Source organism: Typopeltis vanoorti, chromosome 5, assembly GCF_054136105.1.
Source record: "Typopeltis vanoorti isolate ZY-2024b chromosome 5, IOZ_Tvanoo_1.0, whole genome shotgun sequence".
Taxonomy (NCBI): domain Eukaryota; kingdom Metazoa; phylum Arthropoda; class Arachnida; order Uropygi; family Thelyphonidae; genus Typopeltis; species Typopeltis vanoorti.
Window position 1 is genome coordinate 83,542,527 of NC_143553.1, and position 16,760 is coordinate 83,559,286.

Sequence of the window (16,760 nt, forward strand, 5' to 3'; positions counted from 1 at the left end):
GTATAAAAGTCTTACGGTGGTTGCACTGCATAGTTCAGAAGGCCTGGACAGAGGGACAAATTCCAGATGATTGCAGTAGAGCTCTCATAGTACTCATAAACAAAAAAAGGAAATTAAACTGAATGTGAGAATTACAGAGGTATTTCCCTACTGTGTGTTCCTGGTATGCCCAGTATACTTGAGAAACAGTTGAGAAGGATTGTGGAAGAGAAGCTTGATAAAGAACAAGTTGGATTCAGGCCAAATAGAGGCTGTCAGGATCAGATTTTCACTTTATGACAAATAGCTGAGAAATCATGAAAATATAACAAAGATCAGTAAGTTCTGTAGACCTGCAAAAGGCATATGACAAGGTGCAAGGAGAAAGGCTATTCAAAATGCTAGTTATATAATGTCAATGGGGAATTATGTCAAGCAATACTTGTCCTTATTTGAGTTGTAAGTCAGCAGTTAAAATTGAAGTACAGGAAGATGGTTTAATGTTAAATCTGGTGTGAGACAAGGATGTACATTATCCCCTCTGTTATTCATTATCTATATCAGTGTTTCTCAAAGTGTGGTACATGTACTCCTGGGGATACGCAAAAGGTTGTTAGGGGGTACATGGCAATTTTCGGCTATGCATAATTAAAGTAGTCATTATATTTTTCAACAAACAGTGCAATTAGAGACAACCTGAATAAAATGGCATTAACTAATGAATCACATCCCCTCTCCAACAGAAACTGCTGTGTAGACCAAGCAAAACCATATGTTGCTGGTGGAACATATGGTTTTGCTTGACACCTACCCCCATCATTAACATGTTAAAACTAAGAAATATATAGTGAACGTGTTTTAGATATTATCGAATTCAATTAAAGGGAATTAGCATTTCAACTCAACTGTTGAAATACTAATTTGTCTTTGGTTCACGCAATCTCTTGTTAATACTGCACCAATCATATGCAGTTCTTCGCTGCTTTACGTATCTCAAGTCTTGTATATTACTGGTAATTTTTGCTATTTGGATAGATGACTTTGACAATGCACACAAAGAAACTGTTCTCAATTCCAAAAGTAGTGATAGCGAGTAGGAGCTTCTTGGTAAGTCGCACCATTTCGGTTTTTTTTCTGAAAATTTTAGTTTCCGAAAATTCCGGCACGTATCTTGCAACACGATTTTTTAGCTTTAATTTTGGGAAAAAAGTTAGAGTTATATTCGAGTAAATAAAGTATTTTTTTTTTTAGCTTTCAAATTCTTACGTATGGATCATTGGTTAAAGACTGGATTTATAAAACCTCCAAAAGAGAGCAATATAGCAAATACAAGTAGCTGTAAGCAACAAGAAAACGTTGATATTACATCTGGATCAAATGAAATTGATAAGAGTGTGTCGTCTGACATCTCTAGAGAGCCAAAATTTAAAAATAAATCATATTTTTTGTTTACATGAACATATAAATTCAAATAAAATAGATAATTAATATTTTAAATTAATTTATTAATTTTAATTAATTAATGAATTTATTTTTTAATTAACCAATTAGGGGTACTTGGTAATAATGAAAATTTAAGAAGGCGTACGCAGATATCTGAAGTTTGAGAAACACTGATCTATATGGATTACATTATGAAGGAAAGGAATATTAAACCTGATATCAAAATTGAAGATGATAATCTCAGCTGTTTACTTTATGTGGATGATGTTATACTTTTAAATAAATCTGGTACAAATCTGCAAGATTCTCTGACTAAATTAAATAACCATTGTAATAGATTTGGCATGAAAGTCAGCAATAACAAGGCAAAGACAATGAAAATAGGCAGAAGCACCAAAAATATCAACTGTGTTGTGAATGGAGAACCTATAGAACAAGTAAAACATTTCAGCTACTTACGCACCATTTTTAGGGAAGATGGTAAATTAATTATGGAAACAGACAACAGAATCAACAAAGTCGGTATGGTAGGAAATCAACTGAATAAATTTATATGGAATAAGAGAGAAATCAGCCAAAACACTAAATTAATTGTATACAAGACGGTATTCAAACCAATTTTAACTTATGGATCCGAAAGCTAGATTAAAAATAAAACTCTTGATCAAAGACTGTAAATCATGTATATGAAAGTTCTGATAAAGATTAGGGGATCGAACATTTAGCAGCAATGGCAATATCATATTAAAAATGAGGATATTAGGAAAGAACTCTGAATCATTAATATCCAGGAATGTGTTAGCAGAGCTAATTTCAGGTGGTATGGTCACTTAAACAGAATGGGAGAAGAAAGATTAGCAAAACAAGTGTTGTCTGCCAGGTTGGAAGGAAAAAGACCCACAGGAAGATCAAGATACAGGTGGACTGATACAGTGAAAATTGCCTTAGAAGTCAGAAATATAAGATCTGATAATGTTGGAGTCTTGACAGGTAACAGATTGATTTGGAGGAAAATTGTAGACAAGAAGTTAGTAATGATGTATGTTTTTCATGTAGTCATTTTGTTCTAGGTGTTTATCAGAACTTTGGAGAATCCCCTTGTAAGTATCCGAAACTGATTCTTGTCAAAGATCTAAACAACAGACTATGGAATGAATGCCAGACAAACATTTGGAAAAATTTAGAGAAAAGAGCAAAGTTAAAACAACGATAAGTATCTGCTGGATTTATATCAAGAACATGGAAATTTCAGCGAAAAGTCACATACTTTCAGTTCTGAATTCTTTTATGTTGTCATATCTAAAAGTTAGAGACCACTTTGCAGACTTATTTAAGAGGTAATTAAATTATGCATTTAAATATCTACAAATCAATGGTCATTTAGAATTGTTATAAGATAACTTTAAAAAACAGGAAGAAATAACAAGGAAAATAAATACTGAAAATAAGAAGAACAAAAAAGGGAGGTTGTTAAAATGTTAATACATCGCAAATTGTATATCATCTAAAACCTTGCAAAAGATAAAAGCTGTAAAAAAAAATCAAACTATTAGGTATCCCATTATATGATATTAAACTTTATATCAAAATTGGAGATAACCAATCACCACATATCAAACTGTGAACCAACTCCAGCCTTTCATGTAAAGCCACCCAGATATATGGAGCATCAATCCACAGCACCCACTTCACAATGCCCTTCTTTAAGTGGTGAAGCAATTCTATTGCATCACCACTAAAAACGTATATAACTGTAAATGTGATATCATTGTTACTTAAGTATTTGACCTTGACTAATCAGCTGAATGAATTATATTATTATAACAACATTAACATCTATCAAAGAAAAAAAAAACTTAAAGCAATGATTTAATTTTGGTGGAATGAATTTTCAAATATGCCTTTTATTTCACCAATCTGAACAAATTCCTAAGAGACGTACTTATTATCTACATATTTAAATGCTATTAACATACTGTATATATCTGTGGACTTCATAAAACTTCTGTTTTATTCCTTAAATAAATTTCATTCCCAGCCTGGTTGACTGGGTGGTTAGCATATCTACTCTCTGGCCAACAGGCTGTGGTTCAAATCCTGCTGTGGGCATGGAAGTTTGTGATTGTCTGTGAAAATACTAGTGGTGGTGGGCGGCAGATAGTGTTGGCATAGTTGGTGGAGACAGAGAGTTGTAGAGTAAGTGCCATCCCTCAACGAGTCTTTGAACTCCCTGGAGGTGTCATGTAATAATATTCTCACTTCCCTACTGTTTTTTTTTTTTAAATTAAAAAAAAAATTTTTTTTTTTAGCATTCTCTGTTGCTAATAACTAAAGAAATGCTGTGCAACATCCTGCATGTTGGTTACATCTCAGTTCTTTGCTCTACGTTTGGCAATATCAGAAACGTTGCTCTAGGAATTTCATGCACTGCTGCACAGTTTCATAATTAATGTGTCTATATCCAGAAACAAATATCTTCTAAAAGCTTCACTGAAGTATTATTCACACTTTTCTTCAGTATATCTGAGTGCTATGCATTGAAGTCCTCCAGAAACATTAAGGAAATTAGTTTCAGTTTTCACTGCTCTACCATGGTGTCAACAATGCAAGATAGCCTAGCATTACATAATGCTGTAATGCCTTAAATATTTCTGTGTACATCCATTCTTGGCAACTTTTACATTATCAATATTTTACAACATATATATATATACATCATAATAAAATATTTACAAATTAATGTAATATGTTTCATACTTGAATAATTAATCAAGAAATAGACTATGTAGAGAAAAAGATGTGCACTCTGCACTGTAGGACATACAATTTTTATCTCTGCATAGTTATTTATATATATTTCTTCTGGGTACTTTCTCTTTTATTCAATCTCTAAAGTGAAAACATTTTTCAAAGTAGAGAACTGGAGAAAGTAAAAATAAGACAAAATAATATAAATAATCTTCATTATGCAGATAATATTGTATTAACACACACACACACACACACACACACACACACACACACACAGAGAGAGAGAGAGAGAGAGAGAGAGGGGGGGGGGGAAGACTTGCAACAATTAATAGATCAAATAAACACATAAAAATAAAAAGTATGGCCTTACAATAAATTATAAACTTTAAAGTTATGATTAGAAAGTAGAGAAAAATATATCCCCAAGTTCAAAACAGAAAACCAAAATATACAGCATGCTGAATAGTAGAATTATTTATTATGGAGAATGGAAAATGGAAAAAAGAGATACTAAAAGAATAGAAATTGCAAAATCAATCTTTAACAGACCGAAAAACATACTAACATCAAGAAAAATAAGCAAAAAACTTAAGAATGCTAGATGTTTCATTTGGTCTACTTTTTTTATATTGAGCAAAAAAAAATGAACAGTAAACAAGGAAGAGATAAACAGGATTGACTCTTTCAAAGTGTAGAGAAGGGCATTAAAGATATTATGGGTGCAAACGAAGAGAAATGAAGTTTTGGAGAAAAATTATACTAAAATAGAAGTAACAGAGCCTACAGAAAAATAAATAAATAAATAAAAAATAAAATAAAATAAATAAACATATCAGTTACACTCTGAGACATGAGCCTTTAAAAAGTTTTATTAGAACTGAAGGAAAATTAAAAAGATTGTTCCATTTGTTCTAAACTCATTAGCAGTATTGCAGCACAAACTACTGAGTCTATTTAAAATATGCAACTGCTACTGAGAAATAGCAAATCAGTATGTTTGCTTCATTAATTCACTGCAACAGAGAAACTTTGTAGCAAAAAAACTTCAACCACCAGTCATTTATATTTATTATTTTGTAATGCAGTTTTCAACCATACACAAAATCAGTGCATTATTTTTTTTTAAAACCACTCCCTGGAGAGGTGAACTAATCCCCCTTTAAAACAGGTATGATCAGTTTTAGATCAGGAGTTAACACATAATATCATAGTCACATATATATTCCGGTCAAAACAAGTATATTTGAGTGAAGCACTGAATGGGTTTAAGACCAGAGATGATTTAACTTAATACCCACTATTTTTCAAATTTTCACTTTGTCTGAACACTAATGCAATACGAAATAATCACATTAATGGGACAGCAAATAGACAACTGAGTTTTAATGAAATAAAATTCATCTCATTTTATAAGAAAACAGGACAAGATCATATTCTTGCCCAAAAACCTCTAATCTTTCTTGATATAAATAGATACATATTCTTCCCAACCATGCACTGCATGTATCCAGAAACATTCAATACTGTTTTCAAATCTAAGGCAGTGCTAAATAAATTTATATAAACTATGTTCAAAATTGATTAATTTGTATGATTGTCTGGAAAACACTAGTGGTGATGATGGACGGTAGATGGCATTAGTGTAGATGATGGTAGTTGCAGTTCATTGTAGTTGGTGGATTGCGTGGTGGAGAGAGTTGTAGAGTAAGTGCCCTCCCTCGATGAGTCTTTGGACTCCCTGGAGGTGTTACGTAATAATAATCACTAATCCGATCCTTAGAAAATTTGCTCCATTCTCTTCATACATTGCACAGTTTCATAATCAATGCTGCACTATTTTCCAAAAGCAGTATTCACTTGAATCAGTTTCAATCATTCTACCAGTTTCTCTTATATTTAGGGCAATGACTAGCCACGTTATTTTTTTTTCATTCTTAAATCCATCTATAATATTACATATTAAAATCAACTAAATTCCTTTCTCCACTGAAACACACACACACGCACAAAGAAAGAAAAAAAAACTAAGGTCAAGTTCACCTTCCTTGCAGGCATAGCTTTGCCTTTTCTTCCCACTTTTCTCCAACAGTGAGTAATTCTTGTAATTCTGCCATTGTTTTTTCAACAGTTGGATGAGGAGGAAGATTGACTCCTTTATCTAAAAGCTTCCTCAGAACATCTAAAGTTACTTGTTGTGGTTCAACTAGAGTGCCCTGAACTTCCTCAAGCCATCGGGTTTGTTGCAATTTCTAGAGGGAGAGAAAAAAAACAGAAGTTACTTTTATATGAATAAAATAAAATACAAAATTAATTAAAACTGAACATTGATATTTTTGCAGTACTGTGCTAATACATAATATTATGGTTGCCACATCTCTATATATAAAATTACACTGCTGACAATGTATCGTTCACAATAACATTTAAACCACTCAATATACCTTATTCATCCAAAGTGGATTGTATCTCCTTCACATACTCCAAACTTAGTTTTTTTTTTTTTTTTTGTTTCTCAGTCTATTTTAAACTACTTTAGTGTAATATGGTCAACTATAAACAAAAAAATCACTGCAAACTGCATGAATTGCTCAACTCTCCAAATAGAGTAAAGTGGGCAATAAAATTCAGCACTTTGGGATCATGATATGGTAACAAATTTCAGATAACTTTAAAAAAAAAAAAAAAAAAAAAAAAAAAAAAAAAAAAAAAAAAAAAATTCCAAACATAAAATCAAGAGGCTGTTACTTTAATATTTTTTTAAGCATATTTAAGGACAGATTAGCCTAGTGAGATAATCAGACAATCTGTACTCATACTATTAATAATAAATAACTGAACAATAAGTTCTGTTTTTATGTAAAAGTTATTTTTCTTCTAGAAGTTAATTTCTTAGCAAGTAAATTATACTTGCTAAGAAATTATATTCTTGTTTAATCTTTATTCAAGTGTAAGCAAACACAGTTTACACATGAACTATCTTCATGTATATAAAGGGTGATGAATTCACATCAACTGCCTTCGTATCCTATAATGCAAAGCAGTCCCCAGCCAGACCAGTTGTGACCTTTATATCTTTATTCAGGTCTCATCAGTGAGAGGCAAACCCAGGAAGATTCCAGGGTTGAATGAATGCAGAAGTCATGCTTCCCATATACAAGCAATAAAAACAGGTGTATCATCTTATAATACTGGATGCAATGAAATGAAATTTTGATATGGACCAAATTTACAACCATCTCTGATCTCATGCCAATCAAGGATTTAGGAATAGAATGGCCTGTTCCGGCCTTAGAAGTCATCGTTGAATCTTTTAAGAGGACATCTTGGTTTTCTTTTTCCTAATGGTTTGTTTTGGTAATCTTTCTGTTTTCATTCTTTGATCATGTTCCATCCATTTATGTTTATATTTTTTAATTTTTTCTATTACTGATTCCTGATTTAATTCTTTCATAATTTCTTCATTTCTTTTGTGATCAAATAGAATATACTTTGCAGTTTTTCTCATAAACTTCATTTCAGCTGTTATTAATCTTTGTTTGTCTTTCTGTTTTATTGTCCAGATTTCACTTCCATACAATGGCTTGTACTTGGACTGGTAGGGCTAACGTATTGTATACTTTTAGTCTGGTTTGTTTTTGAACTAGGTTTGGTTTAAATATAGAGTTAATTACACCTGTTATTTTAAAATATTTTGCAATTTTTAGGTTTATATATTTTTCATATGTAATCATACAATCTAGGTAGTTAAATGAATTCACCTGTTACTATCTCTGATCTAGCATGTTTTAATAATATAGTAAGCATGATTAAAATACTCAGGATCAGAAAGAGCTACTGAAAGTTTTTTCACTGTGAGAAGAATTACTCACTGATGAAGCCTCAAAGGCTGAAACCAGTCTGGGTAGTGACCTCCCACCATAATGTAATAACAGCATACATTTCCTAGGAAATGCGTTTTTACATTATGGAAAATACCAAGAATAGTGATCAGAACTTTACCAGCTTTGCTTCGTGTTGCCCGAGTTTGTACTATGTACTAGGACTACTTGCATTAGCTCACGCTAGTAATCGCTGATACTTTTATAGTTTACTATATTCGGCATGAAACTCTCTGATTCCGATCTTTGAGTTTCTTAATCGGTTTTAAAACAATGTGGGATTTAATATCCCCTTAATTTAAATAATGTTTATATCGCTGAAATGAAGCCTGTTGGCTCCTTATATTTAAGTAAATAAGGTATCTTATATTTGGAGAGTAATGAAATGAAATTATAAATTTATTTCCACTTTTTTTTCCAACAGTGAGTAATTCTTGTTATTCTGCCATTGTTTTTTCAACAGTTGAGCAAGGAAGATTGACTCTAAAATTCTCAAAAATTCTGCATCACACTGAAAATAATCACCTTTATACTACTTATATATGGGAAATACGACTTCTGCATTAATTCGCCTTGGTTGCATCCTCCCTTAATGCTAAGCATTATGGGATATTAAGGCAAATGATATGAAGTTATCAGCCTTTATATACAAGGAGCTTAGTTGTGAAGATACTTCACATGCAAACTTTGTTTGCTTATATTTGGATAAAGGATTATTAGAAAGATAATTTACAGTTATTCTTAACATTCTCAGTTACTTATTGGTATTATTCCATAGTATTTCTAAGAATATTTCTAATAAGATCTTGAAGTCAATTTTTGTAATACCAATCTTCTTAAACATGTTTGTATCAATCACTACAAAGCAAAATCAACAAAGGGGCATTACCTGTCATTAACAACCTGCCTTTTGTTGTTGAGTATTTTCTATAATTAAATATAAAACTGGGATTAGCAGAAATTTATAAAACATTTTAATCAAATAGAGATGCTCTAATATTATAAGCATGTCATCTGATTATCAAATATATATTTGCATTATTTTTAGTTCCTCCTCCTCACAGTTTTACCTAAAAATAGTCTGATTTAATGAAAAATTAAGATGACAACTTTTAGCAGAGATCTTGAATATCAATATTTCAATTCATTATATCCAGCAGCAGTGAAAGTTTCTTCCTTCCTGATTATTTTTATGCAACTCAAACCCATGGAAGTTGTAAAACTAGTGCATCCATAGTAATAATGTAACTAAGATGTATTTTATTTTATTATTTTTAAAATATCCACCCATCCATCCATCCATCCACCCATCTTCAAGGCCAACCTTTCCTAATTGGGTTGTTGGGGCAGCAGCTGCAAGAGGGACTTCCAATGGTCACGATCCTCTGCCACCAAGCTCAGGTGTTCTGGAGGGACTTCCAAACATGTCCACCCAAGGCTCTGGATATAATCTATCCAGCGAGTCCCTGACCTTCCACCTTCTGGCTTAGCAAACAGAGGCCTGCTGGGGGGGAGCCTCTCTTGTGGCATTCTGACCAGGTGCCATTACCATCATAACTGATCTCTCAACACGGAGAAGCAGCGGTTTGGTATTGAGGGTTTCCCGAATTGCAGAGCTTCTGACTCTGCCGAGTCTTGTCAGCCCCGCACCGAGTCTTGTCAGCCCCGCAACCCCTCAAAGGAACCTCATTTTAGCCGCTTGGATTCGTGTCTGCATTCTTTCAGTCATTACCCAACTCTCGTAACCATAGGTGAGAATGGGGACATAGATTGTATTGAAGACAGCCAGCTTTGCCTTAACTCCCGCTTCAATACTACCGAACGGCCAAGTTCCAGGAATATTGCGCTTGCTGAGCCAATCCGAATATCAAGATCTATGTCCCGCTTTCCATCACTCGAGAATATCGACTCAAGGTATTTAAACTAATCCATCTGCCTCAGTGGGACTCCACTCACATGTAGAGTGCACTGGGGTGGTTGTCTTGAGACCACAAATGTTTCCGTTTTGGGCACACTGATCTCCATCCTGGCTTCTGCACAAACAGCTACAAACCTATCCAGGGTCCGCTGGAGGTAATCTGTAGAAGAGCTAAGCAGAACTAGGTCATCTGCAAAAAAGCAGCTGTCCAATGCTACATCTTCCAATTCTGATACACTCACTGCCTCTGCTGTGCCTATCAATCCAGTCCATAAATATTATGAAAAGGAGGGGTGACAGAACACACCCTTGGCAGAGGCCAACAGAGACTGTGAAAAGGTTCAGACTTTGTGCTGTTTACCCTGACACAAAATTTCAGGCATTCATACAGGGACTTGATGGTAGCTAATAGTTGGCCATCCACTCCATACTCCTGTAATACTTACCAAAGCTTATCCCGAGGAACCCAGTCATATGCCTTCTCCAAGTCCACAAAACATGTAGACATTCTTGGCATGTTCCTAAGATTTCTCGAAGATTTGCCTTAAAGTGAAGATTTGGTCAGTTGTGCTTCTACCAGGATGAAAGCCACATTGTCCTTCCTGTAGCATAGAGTCAACTATGCTCTTGCGCCTTCTTTCCAAGCCCCTAGCATATACTTTCCCAGGCAGGCTGAACAGAGAGATGCCACAATAGTCGATGCAATCTCTCTGGTCTCCCTTCTTGAAGACTGGTATTATTATGCCTGTCTGCCATTGCTTTGGTTCTTGCCCAGATATCCAAGCAGCCTGACACACTCAAGTCAGTCATAGAACGCTGTCTCTAAGGCTTTTAGCATTTTGGGCTGAAATTCATTATCACCAGCATCCCTGCCCGATTTTAGCGATTTTATTGCTAAATGGACCTCTTCTGCTGTGAGACTAGTCATCGCCCTGTTCTGCACCTCTTGGATGTCCACAGCTGCTGTGTCACATTGGTTGAGAAGACTCTCAAAGTATTCCCTCCACCTGTGGAGGATATCCTTCTTGGTTGTTAACAGTGCACCATCAGAGGCCTTAATTGCCCTTGCTGTGCACGATTTCCTCCCTCGAAGGTGGCGAATGGTCTGCCAGAATACTTTATTTGCATTTGCACAGGATGAGTCTAATCTTTCTCCAAAGGATTCCCAAGCCTTCATTTTTAAAATATTTTTACATAATTTTAGAGAGGAACTTTCACAACCTGCTTCACATCTCCAATAAGAAGTGGTGATAGTCTCAACCCTAGATGAGTGAAATTCATCTCTCACCTAAAAGACATTCTCAATAGACCCAAGTCCATGATAAGATTTGAATCTGCAGTCTGTTAGAAATGGACAGCAGGTATGCAATCTACTCAGTCAACACCAGGCTGGCAAAGTTATTTGGTATTATTTGTAAAATCATTTTGCCACTGAAAATAATCTAATTTAAATCAAAACTGAGACAATGTTAAAAAAATTTAATAAAAATAATAAATACACTGTTATTTGTTATATAACAACATGAAACAAAAGGTAGTAGAAAACATTCATGATGAATAAAATCTGGAGTAAATGTCAAGAAAATAGATAGAAAACCATCACTCCCTCAAATGTGGAAAGGTAGCTGGAACAGATATTCAACCAGAAATTCATAATCCAGTAGTCGCAATTACAAGATCAAATTCCAGAGAATTTCCTCACTGAGTGTGTTCCATGTGAGATTCATGTAAATATACTTGCAAAGAGGCTAAAGAAAACTGGCAGAATAAGCTGAGTTCAAGTCAAACATAGCTTGTCAAATCAGATTTCAACTTAAAGATAAACAGTTGAGAAATCATGGCATATAACAAGGATTTTTACGAACAATTATAGAGACATACTACCATGTTAAAGAATTTACTTTAATTATATTAAAATAAAATGTGATGTTTCTATCTTTATATCAAGGGCATCCTCAGGTATACATATATATTCGTTGTTTGGAAAGTAGTCAATGGATACCATAGTGTGAGGAACAAACATCATGACACCCACCTTAATAAGAATGTAGGACCTCCTTTCACTGTGATGATTGTAGCAAACCTATGAGGCATACTTTCCACAGGTGCACAATAGTGATCAATGGGAATTTTGGACCATTCTTCCTGTAGACATATTTTTAGGTCCTAGACTGCTGTGGAGCTGGAAGTGGACATCTCTTGATCTCACACACACACACACTGGATCACAAGCAATAACAGAAAAAACTACAGAGGGCTAAACATAATTGATTTGATCAACTGCTGATGTTAAAACACAAAATTTGTCAGCTGAGACACTGACAACACATTTGCCATTTAGCCCCACAGCCACCAAATTTTAAGTTTTCTCAGCTGCCTAAACAAACAACACAGATGCATCAATTTACCATTTAAAATTGATAACAATTTCTTTCCTTGTTACACTTCTTCCCTGGTTGTATATCCTTCACAGTTTACTTTACTCCCCCCACCCCCATACACACAAAACAGAGCATTAACAATTTCTTCTGATGATCAGGCTCCGTAAAATGAATTTGAAAAAATAAGCGATAAATAAATAAATAAAATAAAAAATATTATAGTAATTCTGCATAAGTACACGTGAACACAATTGAAAAATTATTTAAACAAGATAAATATTTTGATACACATATCATGGATCATCATAATACAACTGGAAACTAGATCTTTGAATGATCCTTCCCAACGTCTCCAACACTTCAGGGAAGAAAAAAAAAAAAAATGCGATGTCACATATTAAAAAATTTGAAAGCCTACAAAAGAACTCAGTTTCCAAACAACTACCTCCTAACAGAGTAATAAACCTATCATTCCTTGCCCTTAAACCCAAAGCAATCGAAGTGGTCACAACTTTGCAATAGCACCCAAAAAAGCTCCCCACGGAAGAAATAACAATACAAGTAGAATGAGATATCCGTGAACACAATTGAAAAATTATTTAAACAAGATAAATATTTTGATACACATATCATGGATCATCATAATACAACTGGAAACTAGACCTTTGAATGATCCTTCCCAACGTCTCCAACACTTCAGGGAAGAAAAAAAAAAAAATGCGATGTCACATATTAAAAAATTTGAAAGCCTACAAAAGAACTCAGTTTCCAAACAACTACCTCCTAACAGAGTAATAAACCTATCATTCCTTGCCCTTAAACCCAAAGCAATCGAAGTGGTCACAACTTTGCAATAGCACCCAAAAAAGCTCCCCACGGAAGAAATAACAATACAAGTAGAATGAGATATCCGCAGTGGTGTTCCCAATCATATTGCCTGCCAACATCAGACTAGATGTGGCCAGTGTTCTCAGCCAAGCCAAACCACCAAAAAAGCAACCTATCAAAAAAATAATTTGAAGCTCTGTAAGAAATGCCACTGTGGTTCTAAACCTATCAGATTACCCAGGTAAGCTTGCCTCTTTACTTTTAGACCATATTACCTCCCTCTCTATAGAATATGATCCTACCAGCACACAAATCAAAACTGTGTTCTGATTAAGGTTACCTCTTGGCCTGAGGAAGTGACACAGACTAAAACCTTTTAACTCTAACCCCCCCCCCTCCACACACACACACACACTACCGAAAATCCATAAGCAAAATGTACCCTTACGTCCCATTGTCAATGGCACTCATTACCCCCACATACAAATCAGCCAAACATTTGACCAATGTGCTCACACAATATACTGGCAACACATAAAACAAACTCAGCCCACTTTAAAGCCAGTATAGAAAACTTCACACTCCAACATACTGACATAATAGTCAGTTTTGATGTCAACTCCTTATTCACCAATGTCCCACTCAAAGATACTTAGGTCTTATCCAAGTCAAATTTCTTCCTGATATCTCAGCCCTATTTCAGTTCACCATGAACTCGGGCTATTTCGTTTGGCAAAGAAAATTCTACAAACAGACAGAGAGGACAATCATGGGTTCTCCACTCTCTCTCCACCCCTGGCCAACTTTTTTATGGAACCTTTGAAGAAAAAGCCTTAAACTCTGTCCATGTGTTTTCCATTTGGCGACATGGCCTGGATACACTCCATAATTTCACAACACACTTAAATAATCAACACCCTAGCATCCGGTTTACCTTGGAAAAGGAAAACAACAGCAATCTTCCTTTCCTAGACAATGATTACATGCCAGCCTGATGGTTCCTTGGCTTTCTCCATTTACAAAAAACCTACAAATGCAGGTAGATAAATTCACCAGCAGTCACATCATCTCCCCCCTCCCAACAATATGGGATTATAAAAACCCTATATAACAGGGCAAAATTAACCAGTGCAGATAACAATGCCCTAATGACTGAACTTGACCATATCTTTAACACTTTCTTAGCCAATGGCTACAACCCCCCCCCCCCCACTTTCAAAGCAGAGATTACTCTAAATCTATCACCATTTCATATATCCGGGTGCATCTGAAAAATTAACAAAAATCCTAAGGAAATATGACCTTGCAACTAGTTACAAACTGCATAAGAAATTTGCATCTCATATCTGCTCCACCAAAGACCAGCCACTTCCCCTAGACCTCCAGGTTTATACCAGGTCCCTTGCAGTTGCAAACTGTCCTAGTATGGCCAAACAGGCAAGACAGCCAACATCAAAATATCCAAACAGAAGGACTATATCCAATTCCACCAATACAGCCACTCAGGACTTGCCGACCATGCTTTGGACACCCTCCCCGCAACAGGATACTCTGGAAGAAGGCAACTTTATTATACTGCAGTAAGTACAAGTACAAAAGACTATGAAAAAGCTCTGAAAACCTTTCCAAACTTCAACAAATTTAGGTGCAAATTTGGGAAATATACATTCTAAGATTGTCAGCCCAATGTCCAAGACAATCCAATTTAGCCCACTAGGGGAGCACCATTTAGAACTCTAGGACTGGCTTCAGTTACCTTACTTCAGCCTCATTTGCTTAGTGTGAGTGCCTGTGTACACATACCATTGTTCTGTGATCCCTGAAGATGGCAATGTAACATTGCCAAAATATAGGTAGTAATTAAAGTTTTTATAATTAATAATGCAGTTTACATTGTGATTTTGATAAAAAATTAGAAGCTAGTATCTAAGTAAGAAGAATAAAGATCAATATTTTAAGAAATAAACACAAATCACTGACCAATAAAATAGAAAATATTAATTTCACTTTAATAAGAATAAAAAAATTATAAAAAAAGAAATAAAATCTAATTAAATAAATAATATAGAAATACAGAAAGAAACTATATTTTCTAAAATATGTCTTGTTTTGCATTAGTTTTTCATATATATGTATCATTACAATATGAGTTAAATTTTCTTGGAATAAATTTTCCATGCGATCTGCGATAAATTATCCACTAACAGAAGATATTCATCTTCTGTTAGTGGACAATTGAAGGATTAACCTACCCATTTATCATTGGGAAGTTTGTTGGAATAAGACAAACATTAATGTAGGTTATTCAATTTACAGTTGGGATGTTGAGTTTATGTAGAAGGTAATTTTCAGACTGTTTAGAGATAGAGAATTGGATTCCATCACTCTTCGTTGATTAAACAGTCTCATTCCAAAATAGAAATTTCAATGATAATATGAGAAAGGTCACTTTTGGAGTGCCATAATTGAATGATAAATTTGATACATTCTTGGAGATTTTAAGGCTTCTTTAATCCTGGCAAAAGTGGAAATAATAGTAGTGTTCCTGCATTTTTTTAATTTTTTTTTTTAATTTTAACCATGCAAATACAGTTTTCCAAGTCTGTCGGTCTTTTGGATATAATATCCCCATGAAGGAATTTAATATGTTTACTGGGAGATAACTGTGTGTTATTTCTCAGTAACTTATTCATTCTGTCACACGTACACACAGCTGAAAAATTATTTAGTTAAAATAGATTAACTACAAATATTTCAATTCACATATCATAGATCATTGTATTATGATTACACTGATGATGATGATAGAAGCTACTCGAGTTGGTATACCAGCATTACTAAAATCTTAAATGGAGTATGCAGGTACTTACAGTTTGGGAAACACTGCTCCAAAGTAATGTATCAAACCAAATATATATATATATATATATATATATATATATATATATATATATATATATATATATACACACACACACACACACACACACACTGAGATTTTTCATCATATCTTCTTCATAAATCAGTTTCTGTCAATCTCTCATCTGATTCTTTTAATCTGCCTTCTTAGGTTGGTTCATCTTATACATTTTTTTGTATTAATGATGTAAATTTTATTTTACTCTATCATGTTTATTTTATGTGCATCTCAGAAAATGTGTAGGCACCTCTTTGAGTCATTTCATCTATCTGTCCATCAGTATACACAAGTTATTCAAGGAGCTGTGTTGGATTTTTTATTTTATTTTATTTTTTTTTAATATCTCACCCCGAACATGAAGGGTCAGAAGGTTGTATTCATTGGGGAAGGAAGAGTATGGGATGCTGTTCTCAAGAACAGAGCAGATCGAATGAAAGAAGAGGTAGTGAAGTTGGTTCAGAATTTCAAGATGGACTGAAAAGGGTGTTGGTTAGCTGTAGCTTTTGTTCCAATGATTTTGGAGGAAAGTGAAGGAATAATATTGGCCAATTTAGCAGAGTACTGTCCATGAAAGTATTTGTAGAAGAGGTGCCAAGCAGAAACTGAAAGTCTGTGAGACAGGGATCATTAATTAACCAGATTGCCTCTTCTAGATAGAATCG

At 34.4% G+C, this 16,760-nt stretch overlaps 1 protein-coding gene across 2 annotated transcripts in view; it reads right to left on the reverse strand.

Annotated features, from left to right (window-relative positions):
• The window catches only part of Kdm5 (Lysine demethylase 5), a 561,081-nt gene that overhangs the window by 205,215 nt on the left and 339,106 nt on the right, over positions 1-16,760 (reverse strand). For both annotated transcript variants that reach the window (XM_090393222.1, XM_090393221.1), the window contains one exon: positions 6,214-6,422. In XM_090393222.1, coding sequence (XP_090249348.1) covers positions 6,214-6,422 — 209 coding nt within the window. The remainder of the gene's footprint in view (positions 1-6,213; positions 6,423-16,760) is intronic.